The sequence below is a fragment of the Balaenoptera acutorostrata genome, chromosome 4, assembly GCF_949987535.1.
Source record: "Balaenoptera acutorostrata chromosome 4, mBalAcu1.1, whole genome shotgun sequence".
NCBI lineage: Eukaryota > Metazoa > Chordata > Mammalia > Artiodactyla > Balaenopteridae > Balaenoptera > Balaenoptera acutorostrata.
In genome coordinates, this window is record NC_080067.1 from 95,266,777 (window position 1) to 95,282,645 (window position 15,869).

Below are 15,869 nucleotides of genomic sequence, written 5' to 3' on the forward strand. Positions count from 1 at the left end.
TTTTTTGGTGTGTGTGAATCGTGATGTGCTATATAACCATAACTTTCTTCAAAACAAATTTGAAATGTTAATTATGCATTTATCAAAATAAATATAAAATAAATGTCATAGAAATCTTCAATGAAAAGCAAAGGCCTCTTTAAAGCCTTCAGAAAGAAAAAGCTGGTTGATGACTTTTTTGTCATCACAATGATAGGCATGAAAGGTGACCATCCTATTACAATAATGCCAGTTGGTGTGAACTTATTTTTATAGCAAAATGCTTTTTTTAAATTTGAAGACAATCAGTATGCCATTTACTATCACAGAGTGATTATGTCATACCCTCCAATACTCTGTTTTGGGGTCCCTTACAAAGTCAGTATTCTATTTAGTTAAACAACGGGAACCTAATTATAGAGTAGACATTTTTGAGAAAAACTTTGATTCATATATATTTAACCCTACATGTATATGCATTTAAAAAATACATAATATATTAATTCATGTCAGTAACTCCCTCAGAAAGTCTGATGTACTCTGTATATCATATCCACATAGAAGGACTAATACAACTTTGCATTGTCGTTTAATGATAGATATATTTAATCAGTCCAGTAAGTATATTATGTCAGTTGAAATAGCCCATGATCATGAATTTGAAAAGAAAAGCAGTTTTTGTGTAATGAGAGGAGCTACAGGATGGGTGGAGGGAAAGAATTATTTTTGGTACCATTCTTGGTTGGGAAAGGAGAATAACATTTGCCAGGCACCTGATGTCTTCCAGATTTATACTGAACATTATCTGTTTTACTCCTCACGGAATCCCAAGTGGCTAGGCAGGTATTATTCCCATTTTTCAGACGAGACAGAAAGTTGAAGCGACTCATCCATAGTCACATGGTTGTTACAAAGACAAGCTTGTATTTGAAGTCACATCCATCTTTCTGGTTCTTACATCCAGGTGTTTTTCATAGCTCCAAGCAGCCTCCTGTTATTATGACTGTTTCTGTCATGTCTGCTATGTCTCATTTTCTATTTTTACACTTTTAATACAAAAGTCACATAAAACATAGTATAGCAGACAGAGTCGGAAAAACAGGAGCTAATGTCTGTTGCCCTTGTAAACTTGCTTAATTAACTTTGATTTACCTTTGAATTTGGAAAAAGAGAGAAAACTAAAGAATATCTTTTGGCACATTCCAATCTGTGTAGAATATTTGGAGGTTTGAGAACATGCTGAAAATTAGAAATACCTAAATTTTAAAATGGTCAAATCATCATTTTTCAAAAAATGCTGTGATGTACATATTAGACCAGTTAACATTTCACAACTGCTTTGCACTTTCTAGTTCTTGTAAATTTAAATTGGCAAACTCATTTTTGAATCAAAGAATGCTTGTGTTTGACTGGTATTGTTATTGCCTATTATGTTTATGCAGAATACTTGGCCATACAGAGATACCGAGTGTGCTTACTAAGTTTTGCAAAATATCTGTATATTTTATGTATATAGTTCCTTTGATATTTATCTTCTGAGTTTGTTTATTAACAGTTTGTAAACTGTATATTTTTATTAATTTTTTTTTTTTACTTTCTAAATGTAATGCTAGAGAATTGAAAAAAGCAAGGACACTCACCCTGTTCTTTGGTGTGAACATAGAAAACCGAAGCCAAGCTGGGATGTTCATTTACAGTAATAACCGCTTGATCAAAATGCATGAGAAAGTGGGCCCACAGTTGAAACTGAAGTCGTTGTAAGTATGTTTTTGTTTTCAGAGGCACAGGCAGGATGAGGGAAGTTGCAGTAAGATTTTGTCTGTGGAGTTAAGTGATTAATCATAATGGGAGCAGGTGTCATATCCCCCATCCACCCTTCCCATCAGTGGGCAGGCATTCATCTGCCTAATTTATAATGCCAGTGGAGCTGTGTGCCTGCTCTAAGGAAAAAGCATGCTTTTGGAAATTTTACCATTTCTTGTGCCATCTACTAGGGTTAAGTTTCTGATATTTCAAAAAATAATATAAGCAGAGTAAAGAAATTTTAGAAAAGAAAAATCCGTAGTCTTATACCACAGCCCTGTTAACATTTTGTGCAGCCCCTGCATGTATGAGTTCCTGCCAGTTACCTGCATGAGCGTATATTCTTAACACTCTTCAGCCTGCTTGGATCCCAGAGTAATACATTCTGGTGCTTTCGCAGTGGTGGGTCTGAAACTCCACAAGCTGCTCTCATGAATTATGCAGAGTCCCGAAGAGAGACCATAGAAAAGCACAGAGTCAGACAGGATAACCGTGAGCAATAGGATGGCTCGGGGGGACAGTTTTTCATTTTATTCCCTCACTCTCAAGGAATTAGTGATTCACTCATTTGTTCATTCAACAGCACTTGCATTGCAGTATCTTGTGCCAGGCACTGTACTAAGCTCTGCAGACAAAATGTTGAAAACCTACTACCTTTTGCTAAGGAACTTATAGTCCAGTGAGATGGACAAATGTATAAATACGTATTTATTATTGTGTGGGAACAGCAAGAATGATCTTTTAAAACATAAATTAATTTACTCTCTTGCTTAAAATCCCAGTGCACGTAGAATAGAACTGGTTTTCATCGTCTGCCAGTGATCTGGCCTCTGCCTGGCTCTGGGACACACCCCATCCCCAGCCTCTGCCTGCATTCCCCTCACACCAGCAGGCTCCCTGTTCCTCTGACATCCTAAGCTTGTTCCTGCCTTAGGGCCTTGACATTTGCTCTTCCCTCTGCCTTGAACCTTCTGTCCTCAGGTCTTCTTACTGCTGGTCCTAGCATGTCACTCAGGCACCAACTCTGAAGTCTGCTCCACAGGAAGGTCTTCTTAGACTGTCTAATTAAAATCAGCCCCTGCCATCACCCCTCTCCACCTTTTCTCTCTTCACAGATTACAGCACCTGCTGTGTTTTCCTTATACAACTTATCGCCATCTGAAATGCCCTTATCACCCTTAATGGCTGTCATCCTTTAATAGAAGAGAAACTTCATAAACAGGGACCTTGTCTTTCTTATTCATAATGTATTCCTAGTTCCTCGAATAGGGCCAGGTGCTGAGCGTGAATGAATTGATGAATGAACAAATATATGTTAGAGGCAAGTATCAGGTGCAAAAAGCCTCTTAGGAGGGGCAGTAAATGAAACTGGGGGAATTTAAGTCAGGTTTCCTGGAAGAAATGATGCCCAAATTCAGACTTACAGAATGACTGGCTGAAGGGAGGGCAGGGTGGAAGGGGAAAGTAATGAAAAACGTGATAGGCAGCGGCCCCAAATTGGGAAGGTGTGACTTGTGTGCCAGGCTGCGGGCACTGGGGAGCCCCTGAAGAGCTAGACTTCTGGATGCCTTTTCCCTAAACAGGTTATAGCACTAAGCAGAATATCCCAGCTACATACATCATGTGCTACTAAAAATGTGAAAAAAATATTTGAGTTTATCCATCAGGCTGTTACTTCTCAGATAATACAGCCCATATATTCCCACTGAGCACCTGTGGACCTCTGCAATGATGAGGAGAAATCCAACCCGAAAGGTGAAATGAGGATGAAAAAAGTGACTGGCTCATATTGTTAAGAGGACCATGTCAGTTTATTGCCATAAGGGATTGTTAGGGATGTTTATTGCTAAAAGGACTCCTCTTCCCACCCACCTTGACTCCCCATGTCAGGTTATAGGTTTGGAAAAGGAGTCTTATTAATTCAGTAATGATGTATTAAGAGATTTTGTATTATGGGACCAAGCACAACTAGGATGACCGTAGACTTACATTAAAAAGTACAGTTATAAGATAATTTGTTAACTTTGACATGGTTTGGACCAAATGACTGAATTTGTTTTATAAAAAATTGATTTTGAAAGATGAGGGTGTATTAGCCTTTTCTGTTTCCTTAGCTTAATTTCGTATAATTTCTATATGTATTTATTCTTCCAGACTTGGTGCAGGTGTGGTTGGAATTGTTGATATACCCTTGGAGATCATGGAACCATCCCATAATAAGCAGGAATTTCTCAATGTCCGAGAGTATAATCATCTTCTGAAAGTTATGGGACAATACTTGGTCCATTACTGTAAGGACACTGGAATCAGTGAGTATTCAGTAGTCATAGTAAGAGATACTTAATGGGAGATTAACTTGGTGATGTCTTTAAGCTGGAATGATTGTACTGATTCGGGTAACCAGTAACCCCAAACCCTGAAAGAGAGTGCCTGCATTAAAAAAACAAACATAAAGGAAATTAATCTTAAAATCTTCCCCAGAATATTATGTGAGAAATAAAGCAGCAGATTAAAAATTCTAAGAGGAGGGCAATCAGAGAGCACTATGAAGTGGCAGCTGATCATGTAGAGAGGGGGCAGAAGTTTGCTGGAAATAAGCTGAGAAACCCCCAAAGGACACTCTAGGACTCTACTGTGTAGGAGTGCAGAGCCCCACATGGACCTGAGTAGCACCTGCAGTACTGTTACATCATGCTGTAGAATAATCATTGTTGACCCTGGATAATTAGAGGTATATTAAACCATGTTTTGTATATCTAATAAGTCTTGAATATGTTAATTCCAGAAAGATTTAGATGAAAAAAATCACTAAAATACATATGCTTGGAAACGTAAAAAGATAAACTTTAGTTATCTGGAAAATTTGACTTTTTCATATCACCTCACTCTCCAGAGATACCTGAATAGTGGTGTGCTGTGCATTAATTAAATAAACCTCCTTTAAATTATGCAGACATAGGGCTTCATTTATGGAAAGAAATAGGCTACTGTGTATTTGTTCAGTGAATTACATGAAGTGTGTATAATTCATGCATATCAAAAATTATGTCTCTAACCTTGAGACAACTTAAAATCTTATTATTGTCCCACTTGAAGTTGTAATCTTAGAATATTTTCTTTTCTTTTGTACCCACTCTGCTTGGTTCTGAAATTTCCTTGTACCAGTGAAACAGGAAAGAGTGCAGGAACTCAGGGGAAAAAAATGTAAAGGGGGAATGAAGTTGAGGGCACAGATTTCCTGCCCAGACTGGATTTTCCTGTCACAGTCTAAAAGCTCCTCAGAGTGTGGTCTGCGGACCGGCGGCATCAGCATTGCCTGAGAGCTTGTTATAAATGCAGAATCTCAGGTCCCACCCAAGAGCTACTGGATTAAAATCTGCATGTTAGCAAAATCTCCAGGGGATGTGTATGCACACTAAAGTTTAAGAAGCACTTCTCTGAAGAGTACAACTTTTGCTTAGCATAGGCATACTTTTTCACATGTGTTTTTTTTTTTTTCTCAGAGATATGTTTGAAGTTATACTAAATGTAGGAATGACTACATTATTTGGCTGGCTGTGCTTAAAGCTGTAGAAGACATAGGAATATACAGGGTGAGGTGGTATAGATCAGTGATCCTCTTGCTGGTCTTTAAATGCTAGCATGACATGGTTCAAAAAGAAAATGCTGAGCATTTGAAAATTATGCCACTTCCCCCATCCTCATATTTCCTCTGGAAGCTCCTCTGTGTGGAGTGTGGGTAGCCTCCCAACTTTGTACTCTCAACTCCAGGGTGTGACTTGCCAGCCTTCCCCCCCTGTATGTAACTTCCTATTTCTATCTCATCTACCTAACTTTTTCAAAACCTTCTCAGTAGATGTAATAAGATTCAAGATTAGTAAGTTATATTTGTATTGTAATTATTGATGGTTAATAACATGTTGGTTTCCTAACTCCATAATTGTCTCTGAATTGATTTAGGGCTAGAGGATGCTCTCACAAAAGCTGTTCCTCTAGAAGGAAAGCAGGGAGTGGAGAAAGGACAGTGAGCTTGTGCATTTGCTCACCTGTCTCACAATTTCATCCCCAGACATCATTGTCAAACTGAATCAAGTGATCAAGGTCAGAAGTGGTAGTCTCAGGAACTGTGCTGAGGAGATCGACCTTCAAGGTCTTTGCTGATTAATTCCCACAGGAGTAAGCAAAGTTATGTCATGCTTGACTAATACTCTGAAAGCTATTATTACAGGACACACAATTTTAATGAAAAGTATTTGGGTAGATTTTTTGCTTTATAAATAAAAGATGCAGTCTTTGTATTTGCTGCAAGTCTGATCAGTTTCTGTGGAAAATTGGGCCCTTGTAAAAATCGAATCAGCAGAAAGGGGAATGGAGAGGTGATGACTTTTGTGTCATTTGTCAAAGCTGCATTTACTTTTGGCACAGTTCGTGCTAAGAATCTCAGAAGTGATTTTCTTGTCTCTGAGTCTGTCCTCACCTCACTGTCTGCTACTATGTTTTCTGAAACTTTATGCATCCTTACAGTAAAATGGAAATATTAATCATCAGCTTTTTGGAATAGGGAGAAAAGGAGAAGAAGAAGATGGAGGGAAATATCAAATGAAATTTGAGTTTGAGCAGAAGCAATTACGTAGAAGTGTATTACTAAAATTTTCCAAAATGGATCAGAATATAGCTGACGTGCTAAAATGAAATCTATGATGTAATAAGCACAGTCTTTCCCAGTAGCACTCAAATCATAGGGCCTCAGGTTGGTAAGAAGGTTAAAAATCATTTAATTGAGTCACTACCTCCCACCCCATGCTTTAATTCCCCTCTACCTCACGCACCCCTGCCCTAGGCAAGTGGAAGCCATTTTAAGCCTGAACAAGGATTTTCCATGAAAGAAAAATCGCTACTTCCTGAGGCAGCCCATGAATCTTTGCACAATTGTGTTAGGAAATAAATTTTCATGTTAATGTCAAATCTATTTCTCATATGTTCTTTTACTCATTCGTCTGTGCCAGGCATGGAGTGTTATAGGACCAACACATCAGATGTGGTCCACCCTTTCTGGGAATTTACAGTCTAGCAGGGCTAACGCAATTTGACAATTAGAAATGGGATTGGTGGCCAACAGAGAAGAAGTGGGAGCCAGTGATCAGGAGCTCACAGTTTAGAGGCCAGAGAAAGCCTCCGTGAGGAAGAGCTACTTACTGAAGGATGGGGAGGAGTTAGCAAGGCTAACTTCATTCTTCCCCCTTGGGGCCAGGAAGGATAGGCCTAAAGCCTTTTCAAATGACAGCCGTCTATTTGAAGTTTTCTGTCTCTCTTCAGTCTTATATTATCCTAACATTTCCAAGTTCTGTTGTTATTCTTTATTTGACAAGGCATTAAATATATTCACCATTTTCACCTTATTTTTTGTGAAGTCTATTACCTGGAAACAAAAATTTCAGATGAAACCTTGAATAAAATGGGATCATCATCTCTTTAAGTTGTAATTCTGTTGCTATAGCCTAATATATTCTGAGTAAGCACATTATTGACCCTCAGTATCTTTATTACCAATTAAAGTTCTTAATAAAATGTTTAATGTGTGTTCTTGTTAAGCCATACTTCTTTTATATTTTTCCAGTAAGTGTTTTTGGACCCTAGTGTAGAATCCTACATTTATTCCTATTAAATGTTATCACCTTATTAGGCTCATTTTTTTCATGTTGTCAGGACCATTTTTGGAATCATATGGTGACTTTTACCTAATGTGCTATTCTTCCTGATATGTTAGGTTTGGCCAGTATTTTCTCTCTGATTTTATTTAAGTCCTGTTGCACTGGATACAGAAATCAAGCACTTGGCCCTCCACCAATGACCTCCAATGAGGTAGAAATGGGACACTGGGTGAGGACAATTAACCATATTAATTTCTCAGTTTGTATAATTTTGAAAGTAAGGGATAATATTTGTTAGATGAATAATTCTTTTAAAAATAGATAACTCTCTATGCCTTAGCTTGGGCTGCTATAGCAAGATACCATAGACTGACCAGTTTATGAGCAACGTAAATTTATTTCTCATAGCTTTGGAGGCTGGAAGTCCAAGATCAGGGTACCAGCACGGTTGGGTTCTGGTGAGAGCCCTTCTTCCAGTTTGCAGGCTGCTGACATCTTGTTGTATCCTCCCATGGTGGAAAAAGAGTGAGTGAGCTCTCTGGCCTCTTCTTATAAGGGCACCAGTCCCATTCATGATGGCTCCCCCTAATGACCTCGTTACTTCCCAAAGGCCCCCACTCCAAATACCATCACCTTGGGAATTAGGCATCAACACAGGAATTTAGGAGGGACACAAATGTTTAGCCCATAATAGTCCGACAGTAGCTAGATGTAGCTAGCTGCTCACAACAAAATTTTGTTTCTCTTATTATATACTTAAGTCTCTGAGATCTCAGGAAGGCACTTCAAGAAAAGTGAAACACAACATTCTGCTAAGGATACACGTTGAGTGAGGAGGCCTATGTAAGTATTGAAAGACGAGGCTATGAGACAAGTTTATTTGAAGGTGTAGGTTGAGAAGCAAGTCTTTTTTTTAAATTCAGTTTTTGAAGTTACGGATTTTATGTATTTATTCTATTGTATTTTTAAAATATTGTATTTTATCTTTTATTTAAAAACATTTGTATTATGGTGGTATGGGCTGAATTGTGCCTCCCCTGAATTCATATGTTTTAGTCCTAACTCCCAGAAACCCCCAGAATGTGATTGAGTTTGGAGATAGGACCTTTAAAGAGGTGATTAATTTTAAACGAGGCAGTTAGGCTTGGCCCTAATCCAATGGCACTGGTGTCCTTATACGAAGAGGAAATGTGGACACACGAAGAGACACCAGGGATGGGTGTGCACAGAGAAAAGAATATGTGAGGACGCAGTGAGAAGGTGGAGAGAGGCCTCACAGGAAACCAACCTGCCAACACATTGATCTTGGGCTTTCAGCCTCCAGAGCGGTGAGGAAATAAATCTCTGTTGTTTAAGCCACCCAGTCTATGGTGTTTTGTTATGGCAGCCTTAGTAAACTAATATATATGGGAAATTGCAAAATTAGGCAGATTTAAGGAAAATGAAATCCGTAAACCCTTCATCCAACCTCAACAGTTATCAACTTCTGGGCAAACTGGTTTTATCCATGCTCCCACCTACTCCCCCACAACTGGGTTATGAAGGACATTCCAGACACTTTATAATTATATCCGTATGTGTGTGTGTATATATATATATATATATATGTGTATATATATATATATATATTTTTTTTTTTTTTAAACACGGAAGAACTTTTTTTATAAATTTATTTATTTATTTTTGGCTGCGTTGGGTCTTCATTGCTGTGCACGGGCTTTCTCTACTTGCAGCGAGCGGGGGCTACTCTTCGTTGCAGTGTGTGGGCTTCTCATTGCGGTGGCTTCTCTTGTTGCGGAGCATGGGCTCTAGGTGTGCGACACCACAAGCTCTACTTGTGGCACACGGGCTCAGTAGTTGTGGCTCACGGGCTTAGTAGTTGTGGCTCGCGGGCTCTAGAGCGCAGGCTCAGTAGTTGTGGCACACGGGCTTAGTTGCTCCGTGGCATGTGGGATCTTCCCGGACCAGGGCTTGAACCCGTGTCCCCTGCATTGGCAGGTGGATTCTTAACCACTGTGCCACCAGGGAAGCGCTGTATATATTTTAGCATGTATTCCTAAAAGAAAGAACTCTGTTTAAAAACATAACCACAATACAAATATCACACCTAAAAAATTATCAATACTTTTTTAATATCATAAAAATATCCATCCTATCTTTTATATTTTGAATTATTTTCTGTTATAATTCATAGCCCCTCTACTCCATCCTCATATTTCTCTTTACTGCTCACTCTCTCTCTTTTTTTTTTTTGGCAGTGGGAATTTATTTGTAGGAAAAACTGAGTTGGTTGTCTTATAGTTTTCATGGTTTAAATTTTGCTGACTGAATTACTGGGTGTAGTTTAACAGATTCTTCCATTCTGTTTATTTCTCTGTAAATTGGTAGAATCTAGCAGCTTGACCAAATTCAGATGTGTTTTTTTGTTGTTGTTTCATCAAGATGCTTCAGAGGTGGTAGTGTTTTCTATCAGGAGCCATAAGTCATTCGATTATCTCTCTTTTAATGATATTAACAGTTAATGATCAAAGCTCAGATCCCTTAAGAGTTCCAAAATCTTATATTCTAATTCTTTCATATTTTCTTTGATTATTAACTCTAATACTTCTGTAAAGAAAAACTTTTTTCATCTACTATTTGGTTACCCATGTTAGTTGGTAATTTACTATTTGACAGCAGAAACAATGGAACTCTATAGGACTAAACAAATTACATTGGCTGAAGGCTTGATTTGAGAGGAATTAGAGATAAAATTAAAATATTAAAAACATTATAGACATTTGCCTAACTTATTTATATGGCATAAATATGTTCTCTGTTTAAAATTGTTACTTTGTGCCAGCTCCCAGCAAATAGCAGGATGGTTCAGGAGTTCAGTGGATTGATTTCTTTTTTTAAAAAATGATCACATTCTTAGATTTTATCCATTTACACTGCTTTCACCTGGTAATTGAAATTATCACCATTGACAGCACTTACGCTTCCTTTTCTTTCTGACTGCACTTGTATTATTATCATGATAATGACATTTTTTACATCTACAATGAAGTTTCTTGCTAAAATATCTCAGAGGATCTCACCTATATTGCAAATAAAATATGAAAAAGCCAGCTCTTCTTCTTTTGTCTGGAATTAAATACACTTTGATTCTTACAGTTTGATTCTTCCCTGCCATACCAGAAGCAAGACCTCAAAACTCTGGTCATTAGTCTGCATATGTGTACCTTAGAAGAAAGAGTAAGTTGTATCTAATGACTCTGATATTAAGACAGTGCAATCAGAATTAAACATAAGTTGTATTAACAACAGCAAAAAGAGTCTTTAGACTTTGAGACCATTAAGTCAGTTAGGGGGCTTTGTGTATGTCTGAGTAAGGTAAAGAGAGTCCTGGTAGAAAGAAAAATTATGCTAATCCAGGTATTGAGGAGACTTAGGTAGCTAACTAGGCTATTGCCCATGATAACACAGAATGTTTTATGAATATATTTCTATTATTATGTCTAATTTTGATTTCCACATTTTAGAAAGAATAGGAAAAAATGAGTATATCTAAAGAAAGCTATCTATGAACATGACGAAATAAAAGTATAACCTGAAAAGGGAAAGTAAAATTGTTCCTTTATAAGGAAAGAACCAGTGGAAACCTAATTCTCCTGAGGTTTGTTTTTGAAAGTTTGTCACCCTGAGGCCTCCATCCATCTTCCTTCTAGTCTCCAGTGTGCAGAACAATGTGGTTCTGAACTGGTAGGCAGGAAGCCCTAGGGGACCTTAGAGGGTGGCTTGGAGTCCTTGGATCCCTGGCTACCAGTGATTGTCTAAAATGGCATTATGTCTTGTACATGTACATGCTACAGTTTTTCAAATACGTATAGATGTACTTGTGGGTAGTAAGATGTAAAATCACACAAAAGTATGGTTAAATTCATGATTTATTTATTTTTTTTGTCATCATGTATTTTCTCAAGTCAGGAGCAGGGGGTGGTTCTGAAATCATTTTTGCAGCTTAAGGAGATCCTCGTGGGAAGCAGCTGATATGGAATGAGAGAAAATGATGCGACATTGTCAGGTGAAGTAATGACCTTACTATGAAGTTGGACCAACTCTGCAGATTCCTGGAGTCTGCGGAGTCCGCTGTGCTCATAGTAGAGTGGAGAAGGGAAGGTATTCTGACTGCAGCTGCCACCTACTTCTGCCATTGACTGTACTGTACCATGAGACTGACCCAACCCCACTCCGCCACATTCACGAGCCAAGAGAAAGAATGGCGCTGGAAGCACCTTCAGCACCACTGAAGACATCTTGCCTTGTTTCATCTCGCCTCAATTTAAATAGAGTTCTTTGGGAAATGATCATATAGGTCCTCTCTCATCTCAAATGCACCACACATTCTCTAAGCCATCATGGCAGTTCTTCCTGATAAGTGGCCGCTGGCCTCAAGAGTGTACAGGCTTCACTACCAACTGATGGGAGTTGGCGTATCAGTTGAAACCAGTCTGCTATCCCTAACCCAGAGATGCCATCAAGACTATAAATGATAAATGATCACACCATGGATCAGCTTAGCAAGGGTCTCATGTCTAGCTTAGCTAAGAATGACACAGGTAATGACAAATAGGACAATATTCAACAGAGGAGGAGGTGTGATCAACAGTCCTCTGAGAATGGATGTGTAATTTCTATTTGAGATCTTTAAAAGTAGAATATAATCATCTATTTAGATGCAGAACTACCTGAAGGCAGGGACCTCATTTAAATACTTTCTCCATCTTAAGATTTTCCTGGTGCTTTGATTTCATAAACTGTTTTAGGTTTCCTTATTTTGATTGAAAACATCAAAGCTTTGCTTTGGTAGTTTATTACTGAATTTTATTACTTCTCCACTTGGCTAACTGATTCCCTGAATGTCATTATACATTCTATGAATAGATATGAAACTGACATCTAGGAGGCTGTTACATTTCTCCTCTTTTTAAGAGGCAAAATCTATGTGAACTGCTCTTTTAGTTACTGTTTTTGACAGCTTTTTTTAGTAAATTATTGCAGTAGTTCCCACTATTTTTTCCTGGTTTTAAGAGGCTCCTGAAAAATTAATCAAATTAATTTAAATGTTAGGAATCTTCTGAATACAGTACTCCATACATAGCTAGCAATAAATTAAATTTTCACAGCTTTTCTCAGATACTTATTCTAGAAATCAGGACTTTAATTCTGTGTGCATTAATCCCTGATTATTCCATTAATTTAACAAGCTTGTTGATTATTCAAACAAAAGTCTCAAGGTATGTATTCTATAATTTTGAATATTATAAATATTTCCTGTTTATAAATGTAAACTGAATTTTAAAATCAGAATACCTTGAGGTTGTTAAAATAATATAATTATGAAATTAATAAATTTTGGGTTACCTACATAGCATTCTCCATTGGGTGGAAATATTTAAGATGTATTTTTAAAAGTCAAGTACTTTTTCATATTTTGAAATTTCACTTTTTTGCTCTTAATTAACTTCTTGATGAAAGGGCAATTTAAAAACCTTCATTAATACACATAAACAAAAAACGGTTTATTAAAACCATATATTAAAAATACCCATAATTGTATACCACTTCATATGTTAAGGCCAACCTAGTTTAATAAATTTTATTATTAATTTTACTATTTCTTGCCAGACTAGGATAGACAAGAATTTTTTTCCAGGTTTATTGGGGTATAATTGACAAAAAAAATCGTGTATGTTTATAAAGCGAACAGCATGATGATTAATGAAATATTTGTGAAATATTTACCACAGTCAAGTTAATTAAAACATCTGTCACGTCACACAGTTACCTTGTTGCATGTGTGGGGGGTAAGAATGCTTAAGATCTACTCTCTTAGCAAATTTCAAGTATGCAATACGGTATTATTAACTATAGTCACCATGCTGTACATTAGATCCTCAGAACTTACTGAGTTTATAACTGAAAGCTTGTACCCTTTGACCAACGTCTCCCCATTACCTCTGGCCCACAGTTGCCAGCAACCACCATTCTACTTTCTGTTTTTATGAGTTCAACTTTATTATTATTATTTTTAGATTCCACATATAAGTCATATCATATATTTTTATGTCTGGCTTGTTTCACTTAGCAGTAATGACCTCCACATTCATTCTTATAGCAAATGGCAGGATCTTCAACTTTTTTATGGCTAAATAATATTTTATTCTCTCTCTCTCGTGCGCGCAAACACACACACACACACCATTTTCTTCAGCCATTCATCCATCATTGGACACTTAGGTGGTTTCCATATTTCCATATCTTGCCTGTAGTGACTAATGTTGCAATGAACATGGGAGTGCAAGTATCTTCTCAAGATACTGATTCCATTTGCTTCAGATATATACCCAGAAGTGGGTTTCTGGATCATATAATAGTTATATTTTTAATTTTTGAGGAAACTCCATACTGTTTTCCATAATGCTCATACCAATTTACATTCCCACCAACAGTGCACAAGGCTTCCTTTTTCTCCACATCCCCAACATTTGTTTTATCTTCTCTTTTTGATAATAGCCATCCTAACAGGTATGAAGTGATATCTTATTGTGGTTTTGATTTGCACTTCCCTGATTATTTGTGATGTTGAGCACCTTTTCATGTACCTGTTGGCCATTTGTATGTCTTTTTTGGAAAACTGTCTATTCAGGTCTTTTGCCCATTTTTCAGTAAGAGTTTTTTTGTTGTTGTTATTCAGTTGTGTGAGTTCTTTGTACATTTTAGATATTAACCCCTTATCATATAAATTACTTGCAGATATTTTCTCCCCTTCTGTATGTTATCTTTTAATTTTTTTGATTGTTTAATTTGCTATATAGAGACTTTGCAGTTTGATATAGTCCCACCTTTTTTTTTTTTTTTTTTTTGCTTGTGCTTTTAGTGTCATATCAAAAAAAAAAAAAAATCATCACCCAGACCAATGTCAAGGAGCTTTTTATATGTTTTCTTCTAGGAACTTTATGGTTTCAGGTCTTACAATTAAGTCTTTAATTCATTTTGGGTTAATATTTATGAGTGGCATAAAATAGTTTCATTCTTTTGTGAGTATATCCAGTTTTCGCACCATTTATTGAAAAGAATGTTCTTTATGTGTGTTCTTGGCACCCTTGTCGAAGATTAGTTGGCTATATGTGTGTAGGTTTATTTCTAGGCTTTCTATTCTATTCCACTTGTCAATGTGTCTGTTTTTATGCCAGTCCCATACTGTCTTGATTACTATAGCTTTGTTATAATTTGAAATTAGGAAGTGTGGTGCCTCCAACTTTGTTCTTCTTTCTCAAGATAGCTTTGACTATTCAAGGTCTTTTGTGGTTCCACACAAATTTCAGTATTGTTTTTTGTACTTCTATGAAAAATGTCATAGTAATTTTCATAGGGATTGCATTGAATCTATAGATTGCTTTGAGTAGTATGGACATACTCTTTCAATCAAATATTCTCTCAATCAAAGAACACAGGATATCTTTCCATTTATTTATGTCTTCAGTGTTTTTCGTCAGTCAATAGATTTCAGTGTATAGGTCTTTCATCTCCGTGGTTAAATTTAATCCTAAGTATTTTCTTGTTTTTGATACTATTGTAAATGAAATTGCTTTCTTAATTTCTCTGTCAGATAGTTCATTGTTAGTGACAGAGATGCAACTGATTTTTGTATGTTGATTTTGTATCTTGCAACTTTACTGAATTCCTTGTTTGGTTTTTTGGTGGAGTCTTTAGGTTTTGCATATATATTATCATGTCATCTGCAAACAGAGAAAATTTTAACTTCTTCCTTTCTGATTTGGTTGCCTTTTATTTCTTTTTTCATGACTAGTTGCTCTGGTTAGGACTTCCAGTACTGTGTTGAATAGAAGTGGCAAAATTGGACATCCTTGTCTTATTCCTGATCTTGAAGAAAAATTTTAACTTTTCACTGTTGAGTATGATGTTGGCTGTGGGCTTGTTGTCTGTGGCCTTCATTATGTTGAGGTACATAGTTTCTGTAATTCATTTGTTGAGAGTTTTTATCATAAAGTGGTGTTGAATTTTGTCAAATGCTATTTCTGTACCTATTGAGATGATCATATGATTTTTAGTCTTCATTCCATTAATGTAGTGTGTCATATTTATTGATTTATGTATGTTGAACTGTTTTTGCATCCAGGGATAAATACCACATGATCCTTTTATTGTTCTGTTGAATTTGGTTTGCTTTGTTTCGTTGAGGATTTTTGCATCTATGTTCACCAGTGATATTAGCCTATACTTTTCTTTCCTTATAATGTCCTTATCTGGTTTTGGAATCAGGGTAATACAGACCTCATAAAATGAGTTTGGAAGGGTGTCCTCCTCTTCAGTTTTTTGGAAGAGATAGAGAAGGATACGTATTCATTTCTTTAATGTTTGATAAAATTC

The 15,869-nt window shown here is 36.7% G+C and overlaps 1 protein-coding gene across 1 annotated transcript in view; it reads left to right on the forward strand.

Moving 5' to 3' along the window:
* MORC1 (MORC family CW-type zinc finger 1) overlaps positions 1-15,869 on the forward strand; it is a 243,757-nt gene that overhangs the window by 130,717 nt on the left and 97,171 nt on the right. The window contains 2 exon segments of the mRNA XM_057544938.1: positions 1,593-1,736; positions 3,937-4,091. Coding sequence (XP_057400921.1) covers positions 1,593-1,736; positions 3,937-4,091 — 299 coding nt within the window.